This window comes from Stylophora pistillata, chromosome 8, assembly GCF_964205215.1.
Source record: "Stylophora pistillata chromosome 8, jaStyPist1.2, whole genome shotgun sequence".
Taxonomy (NCBI): domain Eukaryota; kingdom Metazoa; phylum Cnidaria; class Anthozoa; order Scleractinia; family Pocilloporidae; genus Stylophora; species Stylophora pistillata.
The window spans coordinates 14,633,897-14,660,102 of NC_142526.1; the positions used below are offsets into that span (position 1 = coordinate 14,633,897).

Genomic DNA, 26,206 nt, shown 5'->3' on the forward strand with positions numbered 1-26,206 from the left:
GGGCAAACCTCGCTGTTTAAGATAAAACTGCAATTCCCCACATGAAAGTTCCAAAAAATCTTCGAGGTGCGTGGCCATGATCGTGTTGTTGGGATATTGAACTGTCAACGACTTTTGAGCGAGATGGCAATAACATAAAGAGCTCAAAATGTAGCTGTGACTTCTATATTGAACTATAAGTATTCAGATCGAGCAAAAGAGTGTTGTTCGTATCCGCCATTTTGGATTTGCTTGCCCTAATTACCCAGCATGCACTCAAGAGCGTGAACCGGTCTATAGCAGCAGTCATTCTTGTTCCCAACTTATCAAAACAAAAGACATTAATGAAGATTTATAATTGCCTACAAAATATCCATGACAGCAACATAGATGAAAAGTACACTCTCTAAAATATTAGCGGGCATCAAAGTCACCTATTTACTTAGTCATGGAAGATTAAGTTATGGAGTCACTTGCCGTTCGACAGATGACTCTCAATTAAACTCATACATATCAGTGGGATCAGGATGCCCCATCTTTCACGCATTTTATAAATCCTTCCTTTTTTTAAATTTAAGAGGCAACTTTTTTCATCCCAACACTAAAAGGCTACCAACAGACCACTTCGGGAATATGCGGAAAAGCAATCAACTTCGTTTAACTGCTTTCTCTCAGGCTGTTTTTAGTACCGTGTTCACTGCATCAGACTCTTATCATCATTTCACATAAGAGAATTGTGTAAATTATCTGGCACAGGAAGGAAACCGACTTTATCTATTCACCTGGCTACGAACTTGTGTTTCGGTACTAAGTTTGTAAGAAACTGCGTGCAATAAAATAACAAAATTAGAGATTGCAAGTCGAGGATGTATCAGAGATATCTTCAGTTCGACCTGAACACCGCTGAATAATCACCTATGATCGTTAAAGTTGCTATTCTCGCCACAAAAACCAATTAAAACGTTGGCTAAATATATATTCAAAATGATCAAGGAAAGTTTTTTTTTTTAATTTGTTCCTTTTTTCTGCTCTTTCATAATGGTAATAGCCAAGCTGTTAATTCTGATCAATAGTTCGGTAAATATATTTCAATGCACTTTGACGAATTGTCGATAACAAGTAAAAATAGAATTAATACAACTATGATGTCTGTGATCCTGGCATAATTTTACTTCTTCACGAGCCTACGGAGTTTCTCCCTCTTGTTTCTGTTATAGTGCTTCTTCCACGGTTTATAAGGCATGCCTGCATTACCCTCTTGTGCCGGGATTGCCGCCCCATATTGGCTTGATTCTGTGGCGTGAAAACCTCGCGTAAACCAGCGAACTTGCCCCTGCTTAAAAAAAAAAAAAAAAAAAAAGATTTTTTGCTATTGTAATTCTTACTTTCTCTTGTGGCTGTAATTTGTAACGGCGCCTCATCTCAATCAATCAATCAACTTTATTTAACGAGAGGGTAACACGGGACAGTGCTTCAACTGAGTAACTAGTGGCCCTCAAATCTCTTTTCTCATCTCTTTTCTCATCTCTTTTCTTATTCTTTCTTAGTAACTTACAACGCTCTCCTACTTATTCTGTTGTAATCTATAATGAAATGACAAATGGTCTGCGGAGTGGGAAGAGCAGTTACATGATCTCTGCTCAACAAATTACCTGCTTAAAGAAATTCTTGTCCACATCACTCGTCTAAACGTGAGACAATAATTGGTAAGTCAGAGGTCATCCATTAAGATAAACTTAAGATATGATTAAAATACGACAAGGAAACATTACTAAACAAACTGAAAGATAATTAGAGAATCACTTCATTTTGTTCAAAATGTCTTTATTCACTTTCAGACTAATGACCAGGCACTTTCAAATGCGCTCGTGCACGATGTAAAACGTGTCCTTTCATTCACAACACTGAGAAAATATCGGGACCCAAACGATCCATTAAGATCACCGATCACTTTACGTGCACCTCCGCCAATGTAATCTATTGCATAACTTGCACTTATTGCAAAAAGATTTACATCGGCGAAACAGGCAGAGGACTAGGTGACCGATTCCGAGAACACCTTCGCGACGTGGAGAGGAATGACAAGGAAACATCGAAACCAGTCGCTAAACATTTTAGTTTACCTAATCATTCTAAGCAACATATGGCAATCTGCGGTCTTTCCTTACACTTAGGTAGCACGGAAAGCCGGAAAACTCTTGAACAAAAGCTCATCTTTCAAACCGGCAGTCTAAATCCCACAGGTATCAACGAACGCTTTTCATTCCACTAATTTATTCGTGCTTTTCTCGTTGCCATGTTCCCACCAATAACGTTGCTCCATTTTCTGCCTTTAAAAGCACAACCCACAATTCCTCTATTCACTCCGACGAAGGGCTAACGCTCGAAACGTCAGCTTTTATAATCGTAACGGTGGCCAATTTACCATTTCAACTTTGTTGATATATTGAAATTATTTCGTTAACCCCACCGACGCAGCCCTAAAAAGTTTCTTTGGAAACTATCAGCCTTTATTTATTCACTATCCACTGGTATTCTGCATAGCCTAGAAAGCAGTTCCTCTTTCCCAGCCTAAGTCCAACATGTGTGTTAAAAAAAGTTAGCTATAAAAGGTCGGTAGCGTAAACTCTGCGAGCGGTGACCGGGAGTCAACGCCGCGCAAACTGACAGAGGTGATTCTTTTTTCGCTGAATTTCATTGCATCACGTGACAGACGGCGCTGAAAAAAGACGGACTGGTCTTACTCTTTTTGCTGCGTATCCAATTTTCTATCGACTGTTTTTTTTTTGTTTTTTGTTTTGGAAGTGCCGTTACACTGACATCACTCGGGTGTGCTTATTTCGAAACCAGATAGTAGCCTTCCTTACCAAGACTTCGTGCTTCCCTCGCCAATTCCTTGAGTCTGTTAATGTAAACTAATTTCGTCTTCGCATTCTCTTTGAAAATAGCACAGGCTTCAAAATTTGAGTGATAAGTAGTTACCACTGAGCTGCTCTCAAACATTTACCCAGTCGAGACACATTGAATCATTTCTCCCGCTAACTTTTTTGTTCGTTTTTTTAATTTGTTGCGTTCTGGTCTCTTTTTTGGTTTGTTTTGTTTTGTTTTGTTTAATATTTTGTAGTAGAAATTATTACTAATTTTTTCACTAAAAGATAGTTTGAAGCAACATGGACAACTAACTTTCATTTTTCAAGGCAAACATCACAATCGCAACCCAAGCTATTTTGGTAATTTTTTGGATTTTTTTTTAACTCGACAACCTTCACTGCACGCGTACCTGTTTCAGAGCTCTCTGCTTGGCTTGCTTATCTTTCCCTTCAATGTCAGCAACGCTCTGCAGTTTGTATCCAATCTTCTGAAATTCACTTTCGTGCTGTCCAGGAGGTGCAATGCAATAGAGAAGTTTGCCCTGCATGCGATAAAAACACCTCAGAACAAAGCTTTCCTTTATGAGGATACACCACATTAGTGTTGTGTAAGAAGAAGGCAAGACAACTTAACGATAGATACCATCAGCTGAATCACTTACCTTAACATAATCCTTGAGCACATATCGAGCTGACCTGGATTCATCCGGAATACCATGTGATGTCATAAAACCTCTGGTATCTGAGAAAAAATTTCCCACATTCATTACGTCATGCTCTCTTTTGTTTTACAGCTCTAATTTCCAAACCTCAACTTTCCCAATGACGCTAATCCCTCATGTGATTCTCGAGTTTAAAATTATGCTTAAAAACAACAAAAAGAGCATACATTCATTATTCACACTTGAAAAGTAGATTTTGGTCGACTACTTGGAGACCAAAGCCGGCCGATTACGGCCGTAGGCAGTGCAAAGAGACAGGAACCAGGGCAAAATCAACCAAAGGCCAAAGCAATGATATTGGCAGATCTCGATTGATAACGAACAAACAACAACTTGTTGACAGGATTGAAAGCAGATGCAAAAGTTACAATTTTCTCGATGGGCTTGCTAAAAATTGCAAAATTTACAAATAAAACTAAGTTTTCCGTGGCTCGCCTAAGGATTTTACATTTCTTTCATTCTTTTTTCTTTCTTTTATTCCTTTGTTACGTAAATTAATAAGTGCAAAGGTGCCATAGATGCAACAGTGCAAGAAAAACAGACAAATTTAACCAAATCTGGCGAATACATTATTAACCAATAGTGACACGGTAGTGAACTAAACTTACAGCCATAAGCGTAAAGCAGCTCTTCGGCATAAGGAGCTCTGTTGGGATCCTCTCCTTCCTGGGGCAGGGCAATGTTTATACCATAAACTATTTCAAGAACACCGCGAGGGATTCTCTGACAAAGGTGGTTTAAGTTAAAGGAAACAGCAGCATAATCTAATGCTCTTATTTCAAAAGTTTCCAGATTGCAAATAAAAAAAATTGCGATAAAACAGATTAAAGAGGAATCTACGCAAACCTATAAGCCAATTCGTAAAATAGAGTAAGCCTTCCCAGTTGGCGCACAAGCTCAGCCTGATCGAGGCGTAATTGTTCAAGTCCCCTCCTTTTGAACTGCTCATTGGAATTTAGGATGCACATGCCGGCAAATGCTGGAGGGTAACATTCTGTTTTATTAAGGGATCTTTGAGGCATCTCCAAAAACAGCTGAGGCAACTATGAAGAAGACCTAAGAACTTGAACGTCACAAAAAACTAAACTATATTCAGTTAGCATTAGCACCGCCATTCATTCCTACATTTCTGGAGAGTATGCAAATTATTCACAAGTGGAAGCAAAACAACAAACGAATTCCAAAGAATCAGACTTGTCTGTAAGAGTAATATGGTATTTTAAGAAGTGGCCCATCCATAAAAAAAGATTTTGGCGTCTAGGAAAGCGCACAAAGTAACTTCGAAGTAAGATTACTGAGTCAGCACTTGCCGACATATCAAGGATATCAGAGACACAGCTGGGACATGGTCTCTCATCTGGTCAATCGGTAAGATTCCATTGAGGATCATGTCGGCTTTAGTGGACACAAATGACGGGAAAACCAGGCCTGGACAGTCGCACAGCAGCACCTCATCATTGACAAACAGTGTCTACAAAGACATGTAAAACTTTTACAAGCAAAAAAGGCACTATTTACTAATTACTGGGCTGGGGGAATTATGCGCCGATGCAAAAGCGCATAAACTTAGCTCAAACGCATAATTCGCATAATCCTGTAATAATCTGCATAATTCTCGATATTTCAAACAATAATATACATGAAAAAATTTCTCAGTTCTGATTGGTTAAGATAAATGCAGTTTTCAGTTAATTCAGTGCAGAAGAGAGTTAATTCAGTGCAGAAGAGGGTTAATTCAGTGCAGAGAAAGAAACAAACCAGACATTCTGATTGGTCAGAATGACTGGTCAATGTCAATGTCAAGGTCAATGTCAAAGTCAAGGTCAATGTCACTTGCAGGGTTTGAATAAATTATTTTTGCACATGCTGCGCGCGCTTTTCTTCTGCGTAGTTATGAGAAGCTACCTCGTATTTTTTCATGTGTATTATTAATACAGAATCAAATGATTTTCTCGCGCAATTTGGAATAAATAAGCACTTGTAAATTTTATCAAAGACCACAAATTGCACTCACCCTACGGGCTCATGCAATTTTGTTGGTCTTTGAAAAAATTTACTCGTGCTTATTTATTCCAAATTGCACTCGAAATCATGTGATTACCTATACAAAATATGTCCTAAAAGATAAATTTTCCTACCTTCAAAACTTTTTAAAATAGTTTTCTCAAATTGTAGTGAATTTTCATGGAAAAAACTGTATTTTCAATCACAGGCAGCCGAAGCTCACTACTAGAAAAGCGGACGTGACTCTTACCGTGTTGCGCAACGTTTTATATTTATAAAGGTTTGTATGGGATGTCATCGGTTTGCCTTAAAAGAGAGAATAAAATGTCTTGTTTTGAAATAAAATGGACTTACCTTATTGCCTTGTTGTTTTCTTTGTTGATTCCTAGCGTATCAGGCCATTTTGAAGCGTTTTCGGCGAGTTAGCGCTATGTTGGTGTTCAACTGCTCCAACATAGCGCTAACTCGCCGAAAACGCTTCAAAATGGCCTGAGACGCTAGGAATCAACAAAGAAAATAAGGTAAGTAAATAAGGCAATAAGGTAATAAGGTAAGCCCATTTTATTTCAAAACAAGACATTTTTTTCTCTCTTTTAAGGCAAACCGATAACATCCCATACAAACCTTTATAAATATAAAACGTTGCGCAACACGGTAAGAGTCGCGTCCGCTTTTCTAGTAGTGAGCTTGGGCTGCCTGTGTTTTAATCGAAAAGATCGTGTCAAACACGCAGGAAAGCAAGAGACCTGGGCTCTAATTGTTGACTTACAGGCAATATGATTGGAGGAAAAAGAACCAATCAACGCTTCCGAAAGAAAAATGGCGCCATTTTGGTAAATTTATTCCAAAAACTCTCTTTTCTGTTCTTTTCGTGTTTAAAATGGAAAGTTTTTCAAACCAAAGAAAAAAAATTACAATATAACGGCCATAGTTAGTAGAGTTAGCCTTTGGAAGTCTTTATCCACTACTCGTGATTTTGTCAGCTCATTCAGCCACTGTTCTCGCCACTGTTTATAATCGTCGTTTCTCGGAGCTGGGAGCTTCCATATCCCGATTCCTTTGGTATTCCTGCATGATCCGCATCCAAATACGGCACAATTGTCGCCTGGCATTTCGTATACATAAGTAACTAGTTTGATAACGATTTAAACTATTTTACAGAAAGATAACTGCGATGTTTTCGTGACTCGACAACAACCTCATACTATCTCCGACGCCATTTTGAAAAAACGTCTTGCACGGTCATTATTACGTGATCTCTCTAAATTCGAACAATAACCTCTTCCTCTGATGTTCGCCGGTTTTCCTAACCAGTCGCCTCTACTAACTATGATAACGGCCAAAGAGAGAGTTAAGCAATATCCTGCCAAATAATTATTAATACTTAGGTTTTCTTAATATGGACTTACATTTAAATTTAAAATGTACTTCAAATTCAATACTTTAATATTGCACAACTTGTATAATTTGCACATAATTTGCTAAATTTGGCGCATAATCACAGCAAAAATGGTGCAGAATTTCTCATAAAATAGTGCATAATTCCCCCAGCCCTGTATTTACATCTGCAGGCTTGTGATACTGACTATGTACTCAGGCATTAGGTGATAACCACAATTGCTTCAATTTTTTTAAATGTTTGATACCTGAAAGTGCTTTGTTCGTCCAGGAGTAGCTGATACTGGAACTTTCTTGTCATTTAGAAGTGTGTTGATTGTTGAACTTTTCCCCACATTAGGATACCCAACCTGTTCAAAGGTATGATGAAGAAAGGACATGAACAAGTGAAGTTTTTATCCACACAATAAGGATCACTCCCAATGTGTGATAACTCCCTGTATTCTGCCTTAAACCGAAATACCTACCAATGGCGGTAAATATCCACCACATTCATTGACACCAAGGTAAATAATTAAGAAAAAGCCAAAAGAAGGCTGCTTTAAACTAGCCAAATTGCGCCTCCTGTTGCATTCTCCTGACACTGTGCAAACTAAAAAACTTTTAGCAATTTTCATATTTTTCTATTTAATCGCCCAGTTCCTCCAAATTATCTCCTATTTAGCAAATGTCACGAAACGGGACACCAATTTATTTGTTCATCTGTCCAAGCAAGGAAATGGACGCAAGCTATTCAGTCAACTGTGTGATAACACACTCGATACATCTTGGGTTTACTTACCAAACCAACAGTAGTGAGGATACTATGTGAATCACCGACTGTTTCTTGTATCTTTTTCATATGTAGTATTTTAAACAAAGCTAACAACTCATCTCTTGTTAGTAGCTTTGCTGAGAACTCATCATCAAAGCTTTCAACGTCTGCATTAGACTGGTCAGTAACCTCTGATGCATTTTCCACACTGGGATCAATACTGTCATCAGTCGTTTTTAGTTCTTTGAGTCCTTTCATTGAGGATATTTCACTGACTGAATCATGACCATATACACTTTCAGTCTTTGCATTGACAGAAGGTTGTTTTTCTTGTTCTGCATCCAAGCACAGGTCACTTTGACAGGAATACAAGGAACTGTCACCCTTGTCTTGAACATTTGACCCCAAATGTTTCAAGTCTGTGTCAATCGTGCTCTGGGAAGATAACATTAAATATTCACATTTATCTTCAGATAAATTATCATGTGAAGTTAAGGACACTTTATCTGTACCAGGTACAGCACTAGGATCCTGAAGAGTGTCTTGTTGATCATCATTTTCAAAAGTCATTTCTGAGAGTTTTGACCACAATGTAGCACTTTGTTCTTCATATTCTTCCAGTTCATTGTCTTCCACCCCTTCTATTTTCTCTTCATCTTGTTCAGAGTTCTCTTCCTCTTCTTCCTCTTCAGAAGCAGCATTTAACTGAAAAGAAAAACATTTTGAATGGACCTCCTTATACGAAAGTCATTTTCTGGGAAGAGGAAAAGCAGAATTAGTGTGTGTGTGGGGGGGGGGGGGGACAGGCTAACTATGGGAAAAGTAAATAGTATGATTGTTAGTCAGAGGATGTTTCCCTTGCTCTCAATGCAATCATTGTGACATTAAGTCTATAAATTTGTCAAAATGCTTTCAACTTTTTAAAGAATAACTTATGTGGCTTGAAACTCCCAGATAATTTGCTTAAAAAAACTACATGAAAACTTTACGTCTGCTACGGCTAAACTGGACTTACAACTGAGAGCCGCTCATTCTCTTGTTGTGCAGACCAGAAAGCCACTGGTAACCCAACATTTCTGAAATACCTTGACCAGGAATATCTGTGTGTAGTAAACAGACAAAAATCTCTGAGCAGTCACAAACATACTAGCACTTAGACACAGGAGGAAAGGATACATGTTTTGAGAAAGTATTCAGGACTTATTCTTGGTGTATGATGAATGTTGCTGAAAAAATAGAACTCTAAAAAGTTTGTCAGATCCACCATTCCTTTGTTGTAGACCTGTACATCGATCAACTGTAAGTAAAGTTGCTCATTACTTTCTTTCTTATCTCCATAAGGATGGTAATTATTATTCATGTCAGCAGTCAGATTTGATTGGTTGAAATATGAAACTGATTAAACTTCAAAGAACTGGTTTTTACCTCTGCTCTGGAGATAACAAGTCTGCTTTATTTACAAGAAGAAGGTTGCATTTTTTTGGATACACTTCTTTCACATAATTCTCCTAAAAAGAAGTAAAATTGGACTTAAAAGCAAATTAGAGCAGACAAATTTCATTTACAAAAACACCCCCTGTCATGTTCCAAGAAGTATGTAGAGTTCACATATACAAGATGCACTTGGTAAAAGAACCATTATCTCTTCAAAGGCAAGAACTTGTTTGCAGCTTGTGCATCTGCAGCACTTTCCTCATGCTAATGAAGAGAGAAAGGTTCTGGTTATTCATCATGGTGCAAGAACAGTGACAGAGAAATTCTCCTCAAGCACACCTCATGCATACCTGTCTTACTTTCACTAGTAACAGCCTCTTGCAGGACTATCCTCACCTGGACTGGTCATTCTTCTGTTTATGAAGCATTGTGGCAATTGTTTTAGAGTTAAGTGTAGTAACAACTATAAATATTACTCAAAATGAATGAAAACGATTTCTTACCAAATCTTCACATCTAAACAAGAGGGGATTCCTTGCATCTACAATCTGGACAACTACATCACTAGAAGGGTACAAAATGTTATCATTAATTAATGAATCAATTAGCAAATCTTCTGACTGTACAAAAAGGGACAGAAGCATGTGGCTTCGTGACTAAATCATTCAAAATTAGGTACAATTTACAAGCATAAACAAGCTAAGGTGAAAGTAATAGTTTTGACCAAATTTTGATGAAGTTCATGATTTTTTGTTCTGATTAATCTTTGTTTGACCCCACATGCATTCCTGTTATTAAAATTATTGAATATCTGCCAGCAAATTAACAATTAAAGATCAGTAGCAGTTATATATGGTACAAGACAAATCCTCCACCTGCGTTCAATCACTCTCCACAACTGTCTCCAAAACCCAAGATTACGCTCAAATGGTGTAAGAAGTATATATTCTTTCTCTTGCAACCTAGAGCAATTATTTTATAAAAAGCAATAATCAGAGTGGATATTTAGGGAGATACCTGACACTCAACAGAACAAAGACTGTGGCATTGCTGGGAATTTTGTAAATGTTTGACAATGTGGGAGGACCTATCATTGCCCAAGTGCTTATACACACGTGTGGATAAATGCCAAGAAGTTTCTTAGACACAGCAAGCATTACAGCCTGCAGAAATTCCCACTAATGCCACAATCTTTGTTCTGACGAGTGTTTTAAACTCCTTGATCACCTCCCACCACACTACAATTCAAAATCAAAGAAGCCATTCATATTCAATGGGAGTGACCTACACTCAATCATCAACTGTATCATATCAATCTAAAACTTTCTTCATAATCATCAACTGTATCATATCAATCTAAAACTTTCTTCATAATTACGTACATTATTTTTTGTCTCTATTGTTGTTTGTCCCATGAGTATTATGTATACACTTTATATTCAACTTTGTACTTTGTAATATTTTAACTGAAAATGACAGTAGTTACTGTTGAAACATGTCTCTTAAAAAAGTCATTTATTTCGTCAAATTTGTTACATATCTGCTCCTGTCTACACCTTTTAAATTATTACAATACTATAAAAATGATAACAATCAACAAATATAGTAATTATTGATAGCACTCATTAATTCAGTAAATATGGTACTAATAGCTATGATTAGACCAAAACACCTCAAGAGTTTCTTAACTACTTCTGGTTGACTTTTACCTGAATACTGTTCTTGAACATGTTTCAAAAACACAACCAGTTACTACATGTTGTTTTAGATGACTTTTGTTGGGATTTTGAAAGCAGCAGAGCAAATTCATCTACACAGACAGTCAATTTTCCTGGAAATCAATGTGCTGAACCTCACTAGGATGTTTCACTTTATGAAAAGAAAGACCCTTACTGTGCAAGGTGTCTTCTCCATTCAAGAAAACTCTCCTTTTCTAGTTGGTCTAGTTCCTCAGCTGTCATGTGTTCGTTCCAGTTTGGCCTTAAGTAAAAAAATATAATTGTGTCATCAATTTGTGATTTTAAATTATATACCATCTATAGGACTCTCTTAAAATGCACTCCATCAAAGTGGTGGTTCAAATTTTCCCTCTAAAAAATATTAATCACAGAATTTAACACTGCATTTTTTCTGGCTTTCTGTTGCCTAATGCTTGCATCCTTCGCTCCGACGAAGGGCCAACGCTCAAAACGTCAGCTTTTGTAATCGTTACGGTGGCCAGTTTACCATTTCAACTTTGTTGATATATCCAAATTACTTGCATCCTTAGTTTTATTTTTCTGTTGTTCCTCCTGCTGTCTTACTTTTCTTTCGGGTTTTTGTGTTTTGTGGAGGTGAGTGTGCATGAGTGGTACCTGACACTAACATGCACAAATTAATCACCTAGGCATTGCAACTTTTTCTTTTGTGCCTTAAGGGAAGTCTGTACTCTCTATATAGTTTTAATGTTGTAATTTTACCTATAACTGTTGGATACAAAAGTGAAGTAGTTGTTGTTTTTGTACAATTAAAGTTCACTAACCAGCAAAACAAAAAACAAAAATAATACTGCTTTGAAAAATATAGAGCCCAAGAGACATTTGGACCATAAAAATCAGTATCAACAAACCTGCGGGGAATCCTGAGGAAGTGCTGGTTTTCCCTCTGTGCTTGTTTAATGGCAGCAGCAGTTTCACTACTCAGGAGACCTAAATTACTTCCTGGTGTCACAATTGTTGTATTCAACTTTTCTGCAATTAAAAAGTTTATGAAAAGACAGATGTTCAATTATTGTTGTTGTTTGATTTATCATCTACGGGTTTATGTCGAATTAATTTGATGGCCTGCTCCCAGTTGGCTTGTTAGCTCAATTGGTAGAGCGCTGCACTAGTATCGCAGAGGTCAGTGGTTCGAATCCCGTACAGGCCTGAAATTTTTTTCAGGTCTGATTTTCACTATTGCTCAAATAGTGCTTTACTGCGAAGGATCGTGCACATATACGTTTCATAACCGCAGTTCATACATATGTTTCATATGTTTGTTGTTGTTTGATTTATCATCTACGGGTTTATGTCGAATTAATTTGATGGCCTGCTCCCAGTTGGCTTGTTAGCTCAATTGGTAGAGCGCTGCACTAGTATCGCAGAGGTCAGTGGTTCGAATCCCATACAGGCCTGAAATTTTTTTCAGGTCTGATTTTCACTATTGCTCAAATAGTGCTTTACTGCGAAGGATCGTGCACATATACATTATTATTACTATTAACATTTTGATTACTGCTGCTTCCATTTTGAACCTTGCTTAGCAGCCTGGCCACTTACATGTGACATAACAAAGTCTTATTTCTCCCTTTTCTATCTCTTGACAATTTGTTTGTTCAGCAATTATCTATAATTTTGTATTGTACTGAACAAAAAAGGCATTCTTGACTAAAATAATGATTTTTGCCAAAACTAGGAAGACCAGCAATTGTTTGTGAATCAACCCTGGGATGTCCTGCATGTGAGGTCAGGTTACTGAAACATTTTCCCCAAATGGTGGCACCCAGTGTCAAATTTTCAACATATCTGAAGGCAATTTTTAAACAGTTACAAGTAGGTTATTACTTGAAATCTAGAAAAGCCAATGTTTGGGCCTTCATTTGACGAAGTCAAGTTTCTGGAATTTTTGGCTTCTGGCAGGACTCAAAACCACAAATACTAAATCATTTCTGGAATATCATTGTTTCATGAACAAGCGAAACTATAATCATGAGTGATTGATCTTAACATCTCAAACACTAACCCTTAGATTTTTCTCAATGTAGCTGCAGTAATTATTCGATGAATAAAAGAATATCTCCAAGAAAAATAAGTCTCCTGGTAACATTTAATGAAAAAAAAAAAAAAGAAAGGAAAATATCTTAAAAAACCAAATAACAAGTTTATTACGTGCCCATGTTAAGTGCAGCAAATACACATGAAGTAGTCATGAACTACATTTAGTTCATAGAATAATCACTTCACCTGCTGCAAACTCTGTGCCAGCAAGTTCAGCTGTTGCCAAGAAATCATCCAAAGCACTTTGTTCTGTGATGGACTGTAGATTAGGTCCAGCTTCATTATCAACTTCACTGCTATGTAACTGTCGAGAGGAAAATTTAGACCTTCTAGTTGGCAAAAGCTCAGACAATTTGTCTTCTTAAAAATAAATTCAAAATAATCGATATCTTTTGAATCACTTGGCATTATTTTGGCTCATCCTTGATGTAAAAACCTGTGAAGCTCACGAGTGACGTAAAACAAAGACAACAAAACATTATAAACAATAGCGTACAGCAAAACAATACCTCATGAAACAAAGAAAACCTCGTCAGGTTTTTACACCGAGGATGACCCATTATTTTACATGCCGTGTTTAGCAGTGACTGTTCTCATATCGTAAATAAAGAACAAGTGCATCTACTTCCAATCGTGATGTAAGGAAGAGAGGGCTTTTAAACCAATAAGCAATGAAAAATTCGAGAATATGTGATACAGAGCACGAAGAAAAAATAAAAATTATACCTAAAAACACAAGAGATTGAATTTACTCCAAGCACGTCTGAATCTGAAATGACCCACCAAAAGATGCGTGATCACTTACCCAACTATTTGCGTGCTTGATATTCCCCCTACTCTTAGCGCTATGCTTTATGATACTCTTCCCTAGGGCGTTTTGGTTTTTCTTGCCCATTTTCATTAAAAAAAATTGGAACAAAATCATTTACCCAAAAGACACGCGTTGCCGCTGAATTCCCAATATTCGTTTGTGTATGGTTCACGATTTTGTGTCACAGCATAATGTTCGTTCCCAGCGCTCTTCTCATCAACAAACACACGTGTAGTGTAGGCATTATATTACATGAAACCACTGAGAGTGAAGTTAGCAGTTCCCGAGGTCTGTATCTCTACTGTGCTATTATGGGAAGAAGCAAACTTTCGAGTAAGGGGTCAACTCAAGCAAACCCACCAAAAAAAGGTCCTGGGAGGAAGGCAAAGAAGCAACCAGCGCCAAAGTTACCTAAACAGTTAGGTAAGCAGGGTGCCATGTGATCTACTTGGCTACACAACAAAATCAAGCTAAAACTTTATTATATCTTACGTGAATAGAAGTGGAGACAATTGTAACGAAGCTCCAGTTTTAAGCCTTTCCTATAAGGGACTTTATGTCACTACACGAGTCATTCAGTCATTTAGAAATGAATTCATACAAAAGAATCTCGTTCATAATAAGGAAACATAGCAGACTTGCTCCAAGACTAGTCCTCACTGCTTAAATTGTGAAACAGCGTCAGAGTTGTGTTGTGTTGGAGAATCGCTTAATAGAATATGGAATCTTTGTAGCAATGCATCTGTTCAGTATTAGATTACAAAATACGTCAGCATGTGGTAAGAGTAGCTGACAAGGCACAGAAGAGTGTGTCACTGCCGTCCTTATCACATTCTGATATGGTCTGTTTGTTATTACTGAACAGACCCACAACAGCAGGGAATCTATTTGTCTCGTATGATAAAGAACAAAATGTTTTTAATGAAATGGTGATGTCAGCATCAAAGATAAGAACCAAGCAAATTGTGGGTATAGTTCAGTAAACTATGTACTTATGCATTTGTTGAAAAGACCTCATCTGCCAATTGCAGTCATGAGTTTCAATACGTTTTTATAATCATTTGGCCCCCAAGAGTGACAAGCATGTAATTTCTGTTACATTAACACCCCTGAATCACACATCTAGGTCATGAGAAGAAAGGAAATGATCACCAACTAAAGGAGCTCTTGATTTTTAGACAGATTCAAAGTGGGGAATGGGCAAACTGATTTTAGGGTGTAAAGTGTATAAGATTTTCTTGTTCTTAGATTCAGATGGGAGTAATGTGCAGAAGCCCAGGAAAAGGTAAGTTTAAATGAGTACTATTATTTGTGAAGTCTATTAAAAGTCAGTCATACATTAAACAGAAATTATGTACTAGCAACATATCAGCCAGATAAGATGCATGTGGAAATCAACGTTGTGCATTGGTATTTCATTGAAGAATGAATGCAAGTATGAATTTCAAGTTGTCATTTTGCATTGGATAAGATTAGACTTACTATAGAATACTTAAACAGCTGGAAATGTACCTCTTCATCTATGCTGCATCATGAAATTGCAGGTGTTCATAGCAAATGATTTATGTGATTGATCCCAAGTATGGATCTCCAGGGTGTTAGGTGTGATTTAATGTAATAATGATTTGAGTGTGAAAAAGGTTCTATGAAATATATACCTTGGGATATATAAAAGTTGGTTGCTCAATTGTTATTGTGTTCCAGTGGGCCTTTCACTTCTTAACTTCAAGAGAACTAAATATATACTTTTTTCCTTAGAAAGTTAAAACCTCAGAGTGAACTTGTACCTGGAAACAGGAAGGTAATAATTGAAATAGTCCTGAAATAGTGTCTTCTTTCTGCTGTCCAAGAGCCTGAAACAGACTACGTTATGTGCTTACTACTCTAAAGCCTATTACATACACTGTATGGTGGGTGTACAAGCAAAAAGATCTGGCTTGCAAAATGTGTCAAAATATATGAACTTCATATATCCATTGTATCCAAAATGTGATTAGTTATTTAAAGTAACTTCAATTTTTAAATTTTTTCTAGTCTGAGGTAAAGAGAGCTAAGAAGGCAAGGTAGAGTACAGTTATCTTATTCGTCAATTTTATTGTAGTCTTTTGTCACAGCATCTCTGAAGGTAATTCAGTGGTAGAATTGTCATACATTCAGCCCCTTGGGATCACCACAAATGGTGCAAGATGCCAGAGGTTACAGAAAATTCTCACTCTCTATAATTTAATACTTAATGTATTTAGGATAGAATTACAAAATGATTTTTTAGCATAGCACAAAATAATATGCAGTGTCCTAGAGAATGAAATGTACCATAGCTCAACAAACCATAGTGTATATAAGATATTATCTGTCAAATTAACTCTATTTGATAAAAGATACATCCAAAAGATTCACTGCATATTGAACAAACATGGAGCCCAATGGACATGTCCCCTTAGGTAGCCATTTCACATCAGTTTGGAGGTACTTGGTTTGCTCATCGTGATTTTTAACTCGTGAATTGCGCGTGCACAAGAACGAGTTGTAGATATGATGTGATGAATGGCGCTCACTCGCTCGCTCGATTGGTCGATTCCTGTAAACTTTTTTCTATTTTAGGCTTTTGGATGTATTTGGTAGTTTTTGGCGAGTGATAAACAAATGAAATGGCGACCTTTGTTGCTAAGAATAGTGTTGGGGTGAAAAAGAAGCCAATGATAATCTTGAAAGAGTAAAAGAGTATACGTTTTTGATTTGTGAATTAATTAAAGTTTGCCCAATCTCCGAATACACTTTTATCTCTTGCAGCGTATATTTCATTTATGGAATCAATACTTCTATTTTTAAATGTATACATCCAGGAAAATGATTATTGTGTCCAAAAAAGAAAAAAAAGGAAACCAAAGAAGGAAGTGAAGCAAAACCCGTCATTTACTTGAAAATGGTGGATTTGAACCACCTACGTCGCCACCCTGAAAATCTCATGGATCACCGTGCTTTATACTGTAAGGCCACAGATACTCCCTCACACCTTAATTTGAAACTTTAGGTAAATATAAATTTTACATTTAAAACACTGATCTTTTGGTAATTTCAACCGCGGGCTCAAATGACTCGAGTCGCTGCTCGCCGATAGTCCAATATGGAAGTGTCGCTCACAGCCAACTGCTCATAAAGTGACTTGTTTGAGGCTTGTTTGGTATTCCTGGAGCTGTATCAACGTTGGAAAGTGGTTCACAAGTGGGAACTGCATTGAAAGAAGCTCAAGCATAAGTTCAATCAATCGATATGCTGTTTCTTCAATGGTGTAACTCGCACTGTGTATGCCTATGTTATTAGTGCACTGTTAAGTTTGTATGTTTCCAGATACCTTGAATTAAGGATTTTTTTCTAAAAAATGCGTCCTGGAGTGAGGAACAGGAAGTTCTAAAGATGAAGAGTGATATCACTCAAAATGTGTGTAATTATCAGTTCTCAAAACAAGGAATATATATGCACTAAAAGTGAGTGATAAATGCTGCCTAAAATTGATAACAGAGTCCTTACTTTAAGGTGACTAAAGTTTCTCATAATAAGACCTATTTTTTTCAAAATGAGTAAGTAAAGATCTCAAAAGAGAGCACTTACTTCTCAAAGATTGTTAAATAATACATCATCCCTATGTCCTTGAGACAAGGATCTTAACTCCAGGAAGTGTTTCTTTCTATCAATATTTTGTGCATGTAACACAGGTTAGCCAGGCCATACTACAAACTCAACAACAACTTTTAATCTGACATAATAAACCCAAATTGTGCTTTCTTTAAAATGTTTTACATTATTTTGAACTTAAGATACATGCACAGCAGCAAGTTTTATTTTGAAGCAAGACTTAAGTTACACCTCACTTCATTTTATGTATATCAAATTAACAGCAAAGTGACATGGCTTTATACCTAACACCAATTCTTCAAGAAATGCACAGCTACGTGTTAACTTAATATGGTGAAATTTTAACAATTCAATAAAAGTCTTTAGGCAGATTTACCAATACTAAAATAAACAGTATATAGCGGCTTCATGACAAACACAAATTTCTCAAGGAATAGGTATAGTAGCCTTTCATTTGAATCATACTGAAGATTACTCTTTCTCTTTGTCAAAAATCTTGCTACAGATTTGCCTATACCTAAATGCTCATCGTAGAGGCTCTACACCTAGGACATATTCTTCAAGAAACTGATACAGCAACTTTTCTTTTGAATCATATTGAAGATTAAAACAATAAGTTGACAGTCACAACAACAATCCCTTTACAAGGATGAATATCCTTGCTGGTGTATGACTATAATTCTGTCAACAAGTGGGTTATATTTAGTTTGAGATTCTTTACTCTGGTTCAGTAATTTTTTGTATAATAATCACATGATTGTAAGTAAAGATTACAAATGGTAGCAGTTTACATTCCATGCTTATTCTGGAAGTTATAAATTTATGATTTATTTTGACAACCACTTTGATTGTCATTTGAAATTAAAAATTTTTGTGAATTAGATGCAACAAGGATATTCCTAATGCTTTATATTTAGGGTAAACTAGGAACACTCAAAACTGTGCTCTTGTTTCATGAAGAATCACAGATATTGAGTGTATTGAAAGAAAAATTAATGTAAAAACGTTTTTCAAATTATATTTAGTTATATTTCCTTGGGAAATTGACAAGCACAATTTCACAGATATTTCTGAAATTTTGGCAAGCATTTATCATAAATCTAGTTGGAAGAAAAACCTTTCTACATAGAATGAATACTTGCTAAAAGCAAGGATTTGAGATATTTATTCAATAGTGGAAATACCCTTAAAATGAGAATTCAAAGTCATAATTCTTAAAACAAGGAATGTAAATCGTATTTTTAATGGTGGTATTCTTAAACTGAGGAACTTTCATTGGAGAGTATAAAATTCTTAAAAGCAGAAATCTTGATCCTTACATTTCAAGGAATTGACTCTCAAAATAAGGAAAAAATCCTTGGTTTGAGTATCCACTGACTAACAATAATTCCAAAAAACAAAATTTAGAGTGTGTGAACATCCTTGTACTTGTTTTTTCATCCTTGTGCTAATAATTATCTCAGAAGTGTGAAACAGGCTTCAAGGGCAGTACTCAGTTGCAACACAAGCATAGGCATAAACATGACAAGCTAATGTGCAGGTGGGCTCAGCTGCAACATAAACATGAGCACAAGCGCTCAGTCGATGTTACATTAAATAGGGACATGGTTGGTATAAGCAGTATAGTGCTTGCTGATTGCCTGAAAGACTTTCGCTTATGTTTATCCTTACGCTTATGCCAACCAAGTCTTAACCAGACAGTATAAGCATAAAAAGAAGGAAACGTTTTGATAATCTTATACATATATGCTTATCCTTATGTCCGTGTGTTCCATCCAGTGTATAAGCTTTTACATGCCTATCCCTATGCTTGCATCGCAAGTAAATATTGAGCTCAATATCAGAACAATAGTTTTATGATAAACAAAACAGCACCCTTTTGAACTTTCATTCCACAAACCTTTACTGTAAAATCTGGAACAGTGACTGTCTTGCACCAAATCCTAATCAGGCCATATTTTCTGTCTTTGAGGCCTAATTTAGTTTCACATCATATTCCTCATAATGCTCATTTACCAGTCTAACGATTCATACCTTAGTATGGAAATCAAACACCCATTTCTATTGACGACACAAATTACATGGGCTTATCCAATTCACGAGTTGGCACACAGAGCCTTTGATTCCAAATGCAAATTATTTGATTGATTGTAGCTTCCACACTTTTTCGTTGTTCCTTGAACCTCCTTAAAACAGACCTGTCTGGTAATATTGTTCAAAGCAGTCATGGTTTCTTGTTGTGATTAAGTACATGGACAAAGAAGCATAAATGTCTTGTCACAAAAGGTTTGTCTGTGTTTTGATCTACATTATAAGAGATAAATATTAGTGATAATTTGTATTTTTTGATAGGACGAAAAGATCCTTAACTGATGCTGAAGAGATACAGGAAGCTCAAGAATCAAGTGGTGTGTTTGTAACTAATGCCTTTTAATATAATTGCCTGGGGTAGTAGGTTGAAAATAGAAAACAGGCTTAGAAGATCATTATAAGCAGTGCTCCAAGTTACAACCAATTTAATCCCTATTCACCCTGTTTTTAAGCAATATCCGTAATCATTTTCAGATGAAGAATTGGTTAAGTTAAAGATCAAGTCCAAGTAAGAAACTGAGCCATTAATTATGACTTTGATTAATTTGTTGTTGTTGTTTTCAATCAATTAACATGCTTGTAAATTGTACTGAATGAATATTATCTTTGTTGAGAATTATAACTTACTTTTAGTTATAATTGTTCAGAGCTTTTAGTGATAGCAATGCCAGCTGGCTAAAACTTGCCAAGAAGGATGGGGAAGACAGCGATGCCGAGGATGATTACATGGTAACCAAATGCTTTATGCACTAAATGATAGTGCTGTGATTGTTTGCAATTTAGCTGTGGTGTCAGACCATTATGTAACAGTTTTCTTTCTTTCTCTTTGATTTATGTGAAGAAAGTAAAAGATCTGCACTGAAACACAATTTTGATATTGGTGCTGGACTAGATGTAGAGGTTAAAAGAACAAAGACTCTCAATGTGAGACCATGGGGAACACTAAGGGTTGAGGGGGGACACATGGTACCATAAGAGCAGATAGTGAACAAATTCAATATTGAGACTGTGCCACACCCCAGTGAACAAGTGCACCATTCCTATAATTTGAAATTATGTTTTGTTATTATTGTTGAGCATAATTATGTCCTCCTTTAGCCAGACGATAACTTTATCAGTGATGATTACAGCATTAGCAGACAAAACAGTGACAACAGTAATACTGACAATGATGATGATGACAAAGACGACAAAAGGGATGATGATGATGATAATGATGAGGAGGAAGATGATGATGATGATGATGAGGAGGAGGAGGAGGAGGAGGAGGTGGACATGAAAAGATCATGATAAGAACTTTTTATTTTGTTGTGATAACACCATTATTAACTATGCTTAACCTGGCTATATGTTTTGTAATTGATGAAATATTCCAATCCTCATGCCAACTGAGAAAAAAGAGATTTCTAGCCAATATTACAAGGGACTAGTAATTCCACATCAAGCCAAAGCTTTTATTTCTTATGATATTATAAAATCCTGCTCTATGACCCATACGAATAATTCATTAAGTCTTAATTTGTAGGTTGTGCAGAGGTTCTATTAACAAAGTTTACCATAAATACAAATAAGCTGTCCAATTTCTTTAGATGTTACCCATTGAGAGAAAAGCTAAAAAGCTAGACAAGAAGAAAGCCAAAGACAAGTATGTGTATTTACATGTAGCTCAGAGGTTTTGATAAAAAAAACTAGTGGCCAATGTTAACTGTCCACTTCTCAAAGTAAATTGTCTGTCACAAGAACACTTAGCAGGGACCCAACAAACAAACTCAATATGATTCTCCCATATGTTAGCATCAATGGTGATGAAAACTGCCAAATCAAGTAGCTCAAATCAGGCTGTAGTTTATTTTCAGTATATCTAGCATTTATTTGAACTCCCAAATATCAAACCTAGTTATTCTTTTTCTGCTTATAATAATTCTTTGAGTTCAACTCCTTTTGTATTGGCAATAACTCGAGGTGACATGATTATCATTTTACCATAAGGGCTTTAGCTGAAGAAGAGCTAAAAACTAACATTGCTGAAACTGAAGTGTTTGTGCTGCCAAGTGGACAGGAAATAGAGAAAGAAAGTATAAACTAGTTCTTTACTACAATTTACTCTTCAGTGATTACTACAAATAAAATGTTCAATGCAAGAGTGGATTCATTTTAAAAATGGTTATCTGAAAAATTGGAGTGAATTCTTTTTGTTATCCAAAACCACAATCATTATATCATTACTTGGTGTAAAACACTGGCATTTCTGATCACAGTCAATCTACCTTTTACTTTGTACCATTATTGCTTACTCCAATACAGTGCCTGCATCACTTTCAATAATAGCAAGTCTTTATTCTAAATTTAGTGAAGGTTGATCTTAAAAATATGAAAGGAAATAAAAATTATCAAAGTTCAAGATGCAAAAAATGAAACCATCACATTTAGTAAGTGACAAAGATACCACTGATAGATTCTCTTAATATCCTGATTCTTTTTCAAGAAACAATTTAAGGCACATCCAAAGAAATCAAGTGTTCTTGACTAGTAGTATAATGATATACAACATGCAGAAGGAGAGTGCAGTCAAATGATCTTTTTTTTATCAAAATGTTCTTTTAATTTCTCTGAAACTCTGAAAAAGGTGAACAAAGAGAATCTTCTCAAAAGGTTTTCATTTGAAAAGATGAGATCAGAATGAAAAACACTAGTCTAAGACTGTTATTATGTTGAAGTTTACCTTTGTTTTTTAATCTCTTACTTGGTTGGTCATTCTAGAATAGACAAATGAATGTCATTCCTGAGATATTTTCAAGAGCTCAAGTATATTGATAGTATGATATAATTAATGTATGATACATTCAATTTTTTCTTCTTTGTAACAGCGAATGAACATACAGATTTAGCTTTGATTAATCAAAGAATCAGGGATAATATACAAGCACTCAACAACTTTAATACTGCACGCGAACCTGGCAGGTAATGGGTGAAGATTTCATCAATTCCTGAATGAATTAAAGAAGGCTGTTCATTAGGATGTCATGTCCTCTGCCATTTCCTGGCTTTTGTATCTGAATGCTGATGCAAATAGAAAAGAGCTTTAAAAGCAGTAGAACCAAGTTAATTGACCATAGCGAAAATGTAAGTTTTCAATTACTTATCATCCAGTGTTGGGCTTAAATGTACTTTTACTGTCTACAGGTCACGCCAGGAATATGTGGAACTGCTTTTAAGTGACCTTTGTAATTACTATAGTTATGGAAAATTTCTGATGGAGAAATTTATGGACCTTTTCCCAATAAATGAGGTAATCTACAACTTTTAATTGCATCTAACCATGGTGGTGTATATTTGTTAATGATTTATAATAAGTGATAAACTACACAATTGTGTACAGGGAGATTAACAATAACTGTAGCCTCTAATTGAATACTAAATGTTCATTGTACTCAGCTTCATTGCCCTACTTTGCGGCATGTGAGAATTTCTCTTGTGGTAAGTTAGCCAATGTGATTTCATGTGATCAGCTGGAGCAAATGACTATTGAGGTAAAGTAGTACTGGGAACAAAGCCTGAACAGACTGATGACAGAGGTAAGCTGTGACAGAAGGAGGACACCCAACCCAAAAGCCTGTTATTGATCATGTGGTCAGGCAAATAGTTGGGATGTTCAATAAATCACATAAAATAGTTTAAAAAGTTCAGGACTGAGATTTGCTAAAAGCCCTTCAGGTTTTAGTTTTGTTAATTCCTTCTAAGTTGGTAGAATTCCTTGAGGCAAATGAAGTTCAGAGGCCTATCACTATTAGAACAAATACATTGAAGTCAAGGAGAAGAGATCTTGCACAGGTTTGTCAATTAGTGAACAGTTTCAGTGGTAGATTTTTACAGTTGACTGAAAGACATCTATATGTATTTTAAGTGCAACTGGAAGATCAGATTGTTTATCGAAGAAGATCAAAATACAGTATGTTGCAACATTTGAGTTACACTTGAGTAAAATACTCAGGCCTGTTATGTCATCCATTTTGAAATTATAGGTGATCCTTGCAGTTTGATAGGCTTTCAGCACTGGGATTTATACATGAATTGTACCATTTTTTTCCTTTAAATCACAACTTTTTTCAAGTCAATGAGAAAGCAACACTGATACAAAACAACCAAATTGAATAAGATTTCAAGGAATTTTTCAAAAATACCAAATGAATAGAACTGAAAGAAATGAAACAAAAGGGGCCATTAATGGTGTGGCAAATTTGCAACTTTTTCCACCAACATTTTTCTTGTTTTCCGAAAAAATGAGTAAACTTATTTCTAGTTCTACTTTTTTTAAAAACCAGCTCAATATTGTTCAATATTTGTACTGAATTAAAACCTGCATTTGATCAATTAGATTTTGGGATTTCAAAATGGATGTTCAGTAATAAAGTGGTAATTGAACTTTTTGTTGAGCAGTTCTGGTCTGCATCATCCTTGTGATTTCAAATTAGGTCGCACTGCACTGCACCCAGTTCAATGACCATAATGATTATTGATCATGACAATTGTTTGAACATTAGATGCAGCACGACAATTAATACAATATAGCTATCACTTTTGATTTGTTTATCCCTTTAGGCCCTCATAAACCGTGGGGTAAATTTGGACCCAATTGGTAAATGGTCTAAAGTTGGACTTGTTGTCTATGACTCTTCTGTACCAATTGGTAAGGACTAAAAAAGAGAGACATTTAATTTTAGTATGAGATCAAAATTAATGCTTATTTTAAATATAAAGTTAGGAAATTTTATACTTAATTTTTTTTGAGAGAAACCTTTAAGTGAGCTAGTTGCAAAACTTTTAGTATCATTGTAATTATTAATTAGATCTTTGCAACCCCCCTTTAATGTAGGAAGGAAAATAGTGCATATCCCAATTGTTCATTGAGAACGTCGGGTTATAACTTTGAAACACAACTCATTCTCAAGACTCCATGCCTATAAAATTGGTCAATAAAAAATTTATTTAAATAATCCACCTTCAACATCATTTCATGTTAATGATTGAGGAGTATTGGATTGGAGTGAATTGCAGTGTCTTTAAATCTACAGTTTCAAATTTTGATTTTTTTCAAAAGTCGAAATCACAGCATACAATTTTTTATACTTAATACATTTTGTGCATGTAACCTTTTGATTATAAAAACATCTTTTGAATAGGAGCAACTCCGGAATATCTAGCAGGGCACTATATGTTGCAAGGGGCATCATCAATGCTCCCAGTTATGGCCTTGGCTCCTCAAGAGAAAGAAAGGATATTGGACATGTGTGCAGCTCCTGGTGGCAAAGCTACTTACATAGGTAAATGCTGCTATGTTGAAGTCACCTAGAGATAAACTTTGTCTTATTACTAACAGTAACTAATTATTTATTAACATCACTAAAATCAATGCTGAAAATTTAATTTTCTCTTTCTCTCTTTCTTTTTCAATTTTACTTTTAATTCTTTCAGCTTCACTCCTAAAGAACACTGGACTGGTGGTTGCAAATGATGCTAAAAAGGAGAGAACAAAAGCTTTAGTAGCTAATATTCATAGATTAGGTGAGTTTGTAATTAGGTCTGGACACAGTGCTTTGCCTTAACCATAAACACATGTGGGACCAAGAATATGAAAAATTATTCAGTTTTCCTTAGCTTCCAAACCCCCTCCCTCTGTTTTTTTGTCTGAGAACCCCAACTTGAGTTCACCAAATGGAAATAATTACAAGACTAGTATTTCCCAATAAAGGATGACCCTTTTTCAGCTTTCAAAGTGCTTATTAAAAATATTTAACAACCTTAACTGACTGTAGTAGGCTAGAACAATTTATTTATAAATACATTTGGAAAAAAGAGAGCTTAGTGCCTCAAAACTTGAGAAGTAACCATTTTAAGATGCAAAGCTAATAATTATGAATAACTGAGATTTCATTTCATCCACACACAAAGGAACAGAAGCTTACAAATATTTTTGCTGTACAAAACACATTTATTTTAAATTCATTTCTTTGTAAGACTTTTTAGTGCTGACTATTAATTTGTTTCTTTTTCAGGAATAAGTAACACCTTGGTTTGTAATTATGATGGTAGAGCATTTCCAAAGGTACGTACCATATGATTTTCCAAAACTTTCAAGCCTCAAGATTTTGTTTTTTATTTTACTTTTTTTGCTTCATTTTATGAAATCATAACTGATACTACATGCCAAACCCTTTTGAAAATGAGATCAAATTCTTGTTTGGTGATAAGTTGGTTACATGTTGGATCTGTTTTGTTATTGAATGGTGTATTTTGGTCTCAACTACAGTCACTGTAAGGCATGCAGTTTTAAATATACTACTGAGTTGATTTAGGGAGTCTATAAAAATTGAGTAACCAGTAATTAGGTGCATGCTTCTTTGTATTGTTGTTACTATTTTCTGGATATGCTATTTTTTTTGGGGGGGGGGGGAGGGGGTGGCAGAGGTGTTCTTTTATTTCATTATAATAATATCTTTCATGTGTCTTCAACTGAGTAAGCTGTGTCTCTTCCTCTGGTGTAGCTGTACACCCATCACTTTGGCTTTGAAAGTTTTCACTTTTCACTCCTTATCCTTACATTGTGAATTAACCTTTTATTTCTTGCCAAAAGTTCTAAAAATTTGTGCTAGTTTCCAAACATATAACTCAAAATAAGGGAAATAAAGTTCCAGTGGATAACTGATAATTTTTCC

General features: G+C 35.7%; 2 protein-coding genes across 6 annotated transcripts in view; one reads left to right on the plus strand and one right to left on the minus strand.

The window, feature by feature from the left end:
• Positions 1 to 316: 316 nt before the first annotated feature.
• On the minus strand, positions 317 to 13,923 carry LOC111332912 (large subunit GTPase 1 homolog). Of its 2 annotated transcripts, XR_015991127.1 has the most exons (17): positions 13,764 to 13,923; positions 13,145 to 13,262; positions 11,770 to 11,890; positions 11,055 to 11,141; positions 10,037 to 10,123; positions 9,665 to 9,725; positions 9,153 to 9,235; positions 8,743 to 8,827; positions 7,755 to 8,432; positions 7,222 to 7,323; positions 4,902 to 5,042; positions 4,180 to 4,306; positions 3,512 to 3,591; positions 3,260 to 3,391; positions 2,847 to 2,915; positions 1,632 to 1,664; positions 1,209 to 1,315 (listed from the first exon to the last, which is right to left on the minus strand). XR_015991127.1 is itself a non-coding variant. In XM_088731588.1 (16 exons), exons 1-16 carry the CDS (start codon positions 13,881 to 13,883, stop codon positions 1,148 to 1,150), a joined length of 2,223 nt encoding a protein of 740 aa, XP_088587714.1. In that variant the 5' UTR covers positions 13,884 to 13,923; the 3' UTR covers positions 317 to 1,147. The 2 variants fall into 2 exon arrangements, 1 of the variants encoding a protein (XP_088587714.1); XM_088731588.1 differs by lacking the exon at positions 2,847 to 2,915 and having other exon boundaries at positions 317 to 1,315.
• A 62-nt stretch (positions 13,924 to 13,985) lies between these two features.
• The window catches only part of LOC111332909 (28S rRNA (cytosine-C(5))-methyltransferase), an 18,581-nt gene continuing 6,360 nt past the window's right edge, over positions 13,986 to 26,206 (plus strand). The window contains exons 1-17 of one of the 4 annotated variants that reach the window (XM_088731590.1): positions 13,986 to 14,192; positions 15,018 to 15,054; positions 15,528 to 15,570; positions 15,804 to 15,832; positions 19,755 to 19,810; positions 19,968 to 20,001; positions 20,141 to 20,222; positions 20,592 to 20,763; positions 21,081 to 21,138; positions 21,483 to 21,568; positions 22,361 to 22,454; positions 22,677 to 22,782; positions 23,235 to 23,324; positions 24,093 to 24,180; positions 24,674 to 24,814; positions 24,966 to 25,055; positions 25,547 to 25,596. In XM_088731590.1, coding sequence (XP_088587716.1) covers positions 14,081 to 14,192; positions 15,018 to 15,054; positions 15,528 to 15,570; positions 15,804 to 15,832; positions 19,755 to 19,810; positions 19,968 to 20,001; positions 20,141 to 20,222; positions 20,592 to 20,763; positions 21,081 to 21,138; positions 21,483 to 21,568; positions 22,361 to 22,454; positions 22,677 to 22,782; positions 23,235 to 23,324; positions 24,093 to 24,180; positions 24,674 to 24,814; positions 24,966 to 25,055; positions 25,547 to 25,596 — 1,368 coding nt within the window. In that variant the 5' untranslated portion in view covers positions 13,986 to 14,080. The other 3 variants (XM_022938383.2, XM_022938385.2, XM_088731591.1) reach the window with 3 other exon arrangements.

Bases quoted from the DNA above. Each gene is read 5' to 3' on its own strand.
- LOC111332912 (XM_088731588.1), bottom strand. From the start codon at position 13,883: ATGATTTTGTTCCAATTTTTTTTAATGAAAATGGGCAAGAAAAACCAA. The intron at 10,124-11,054 runs GTAAGGGTCTTT...TAATTGCTCTAG, and splicing joins TGGAGAAGACACCTTGCACA to GTTGCAAGAGAAAGAATATA. The intron at 3,392-3,511 runs GTAAGTGATTCA...TATCGCATGCAG, and splicing joins TGCTCAAGGATTATGTTAAG to GGCAAACTTCTCTATTGCAT.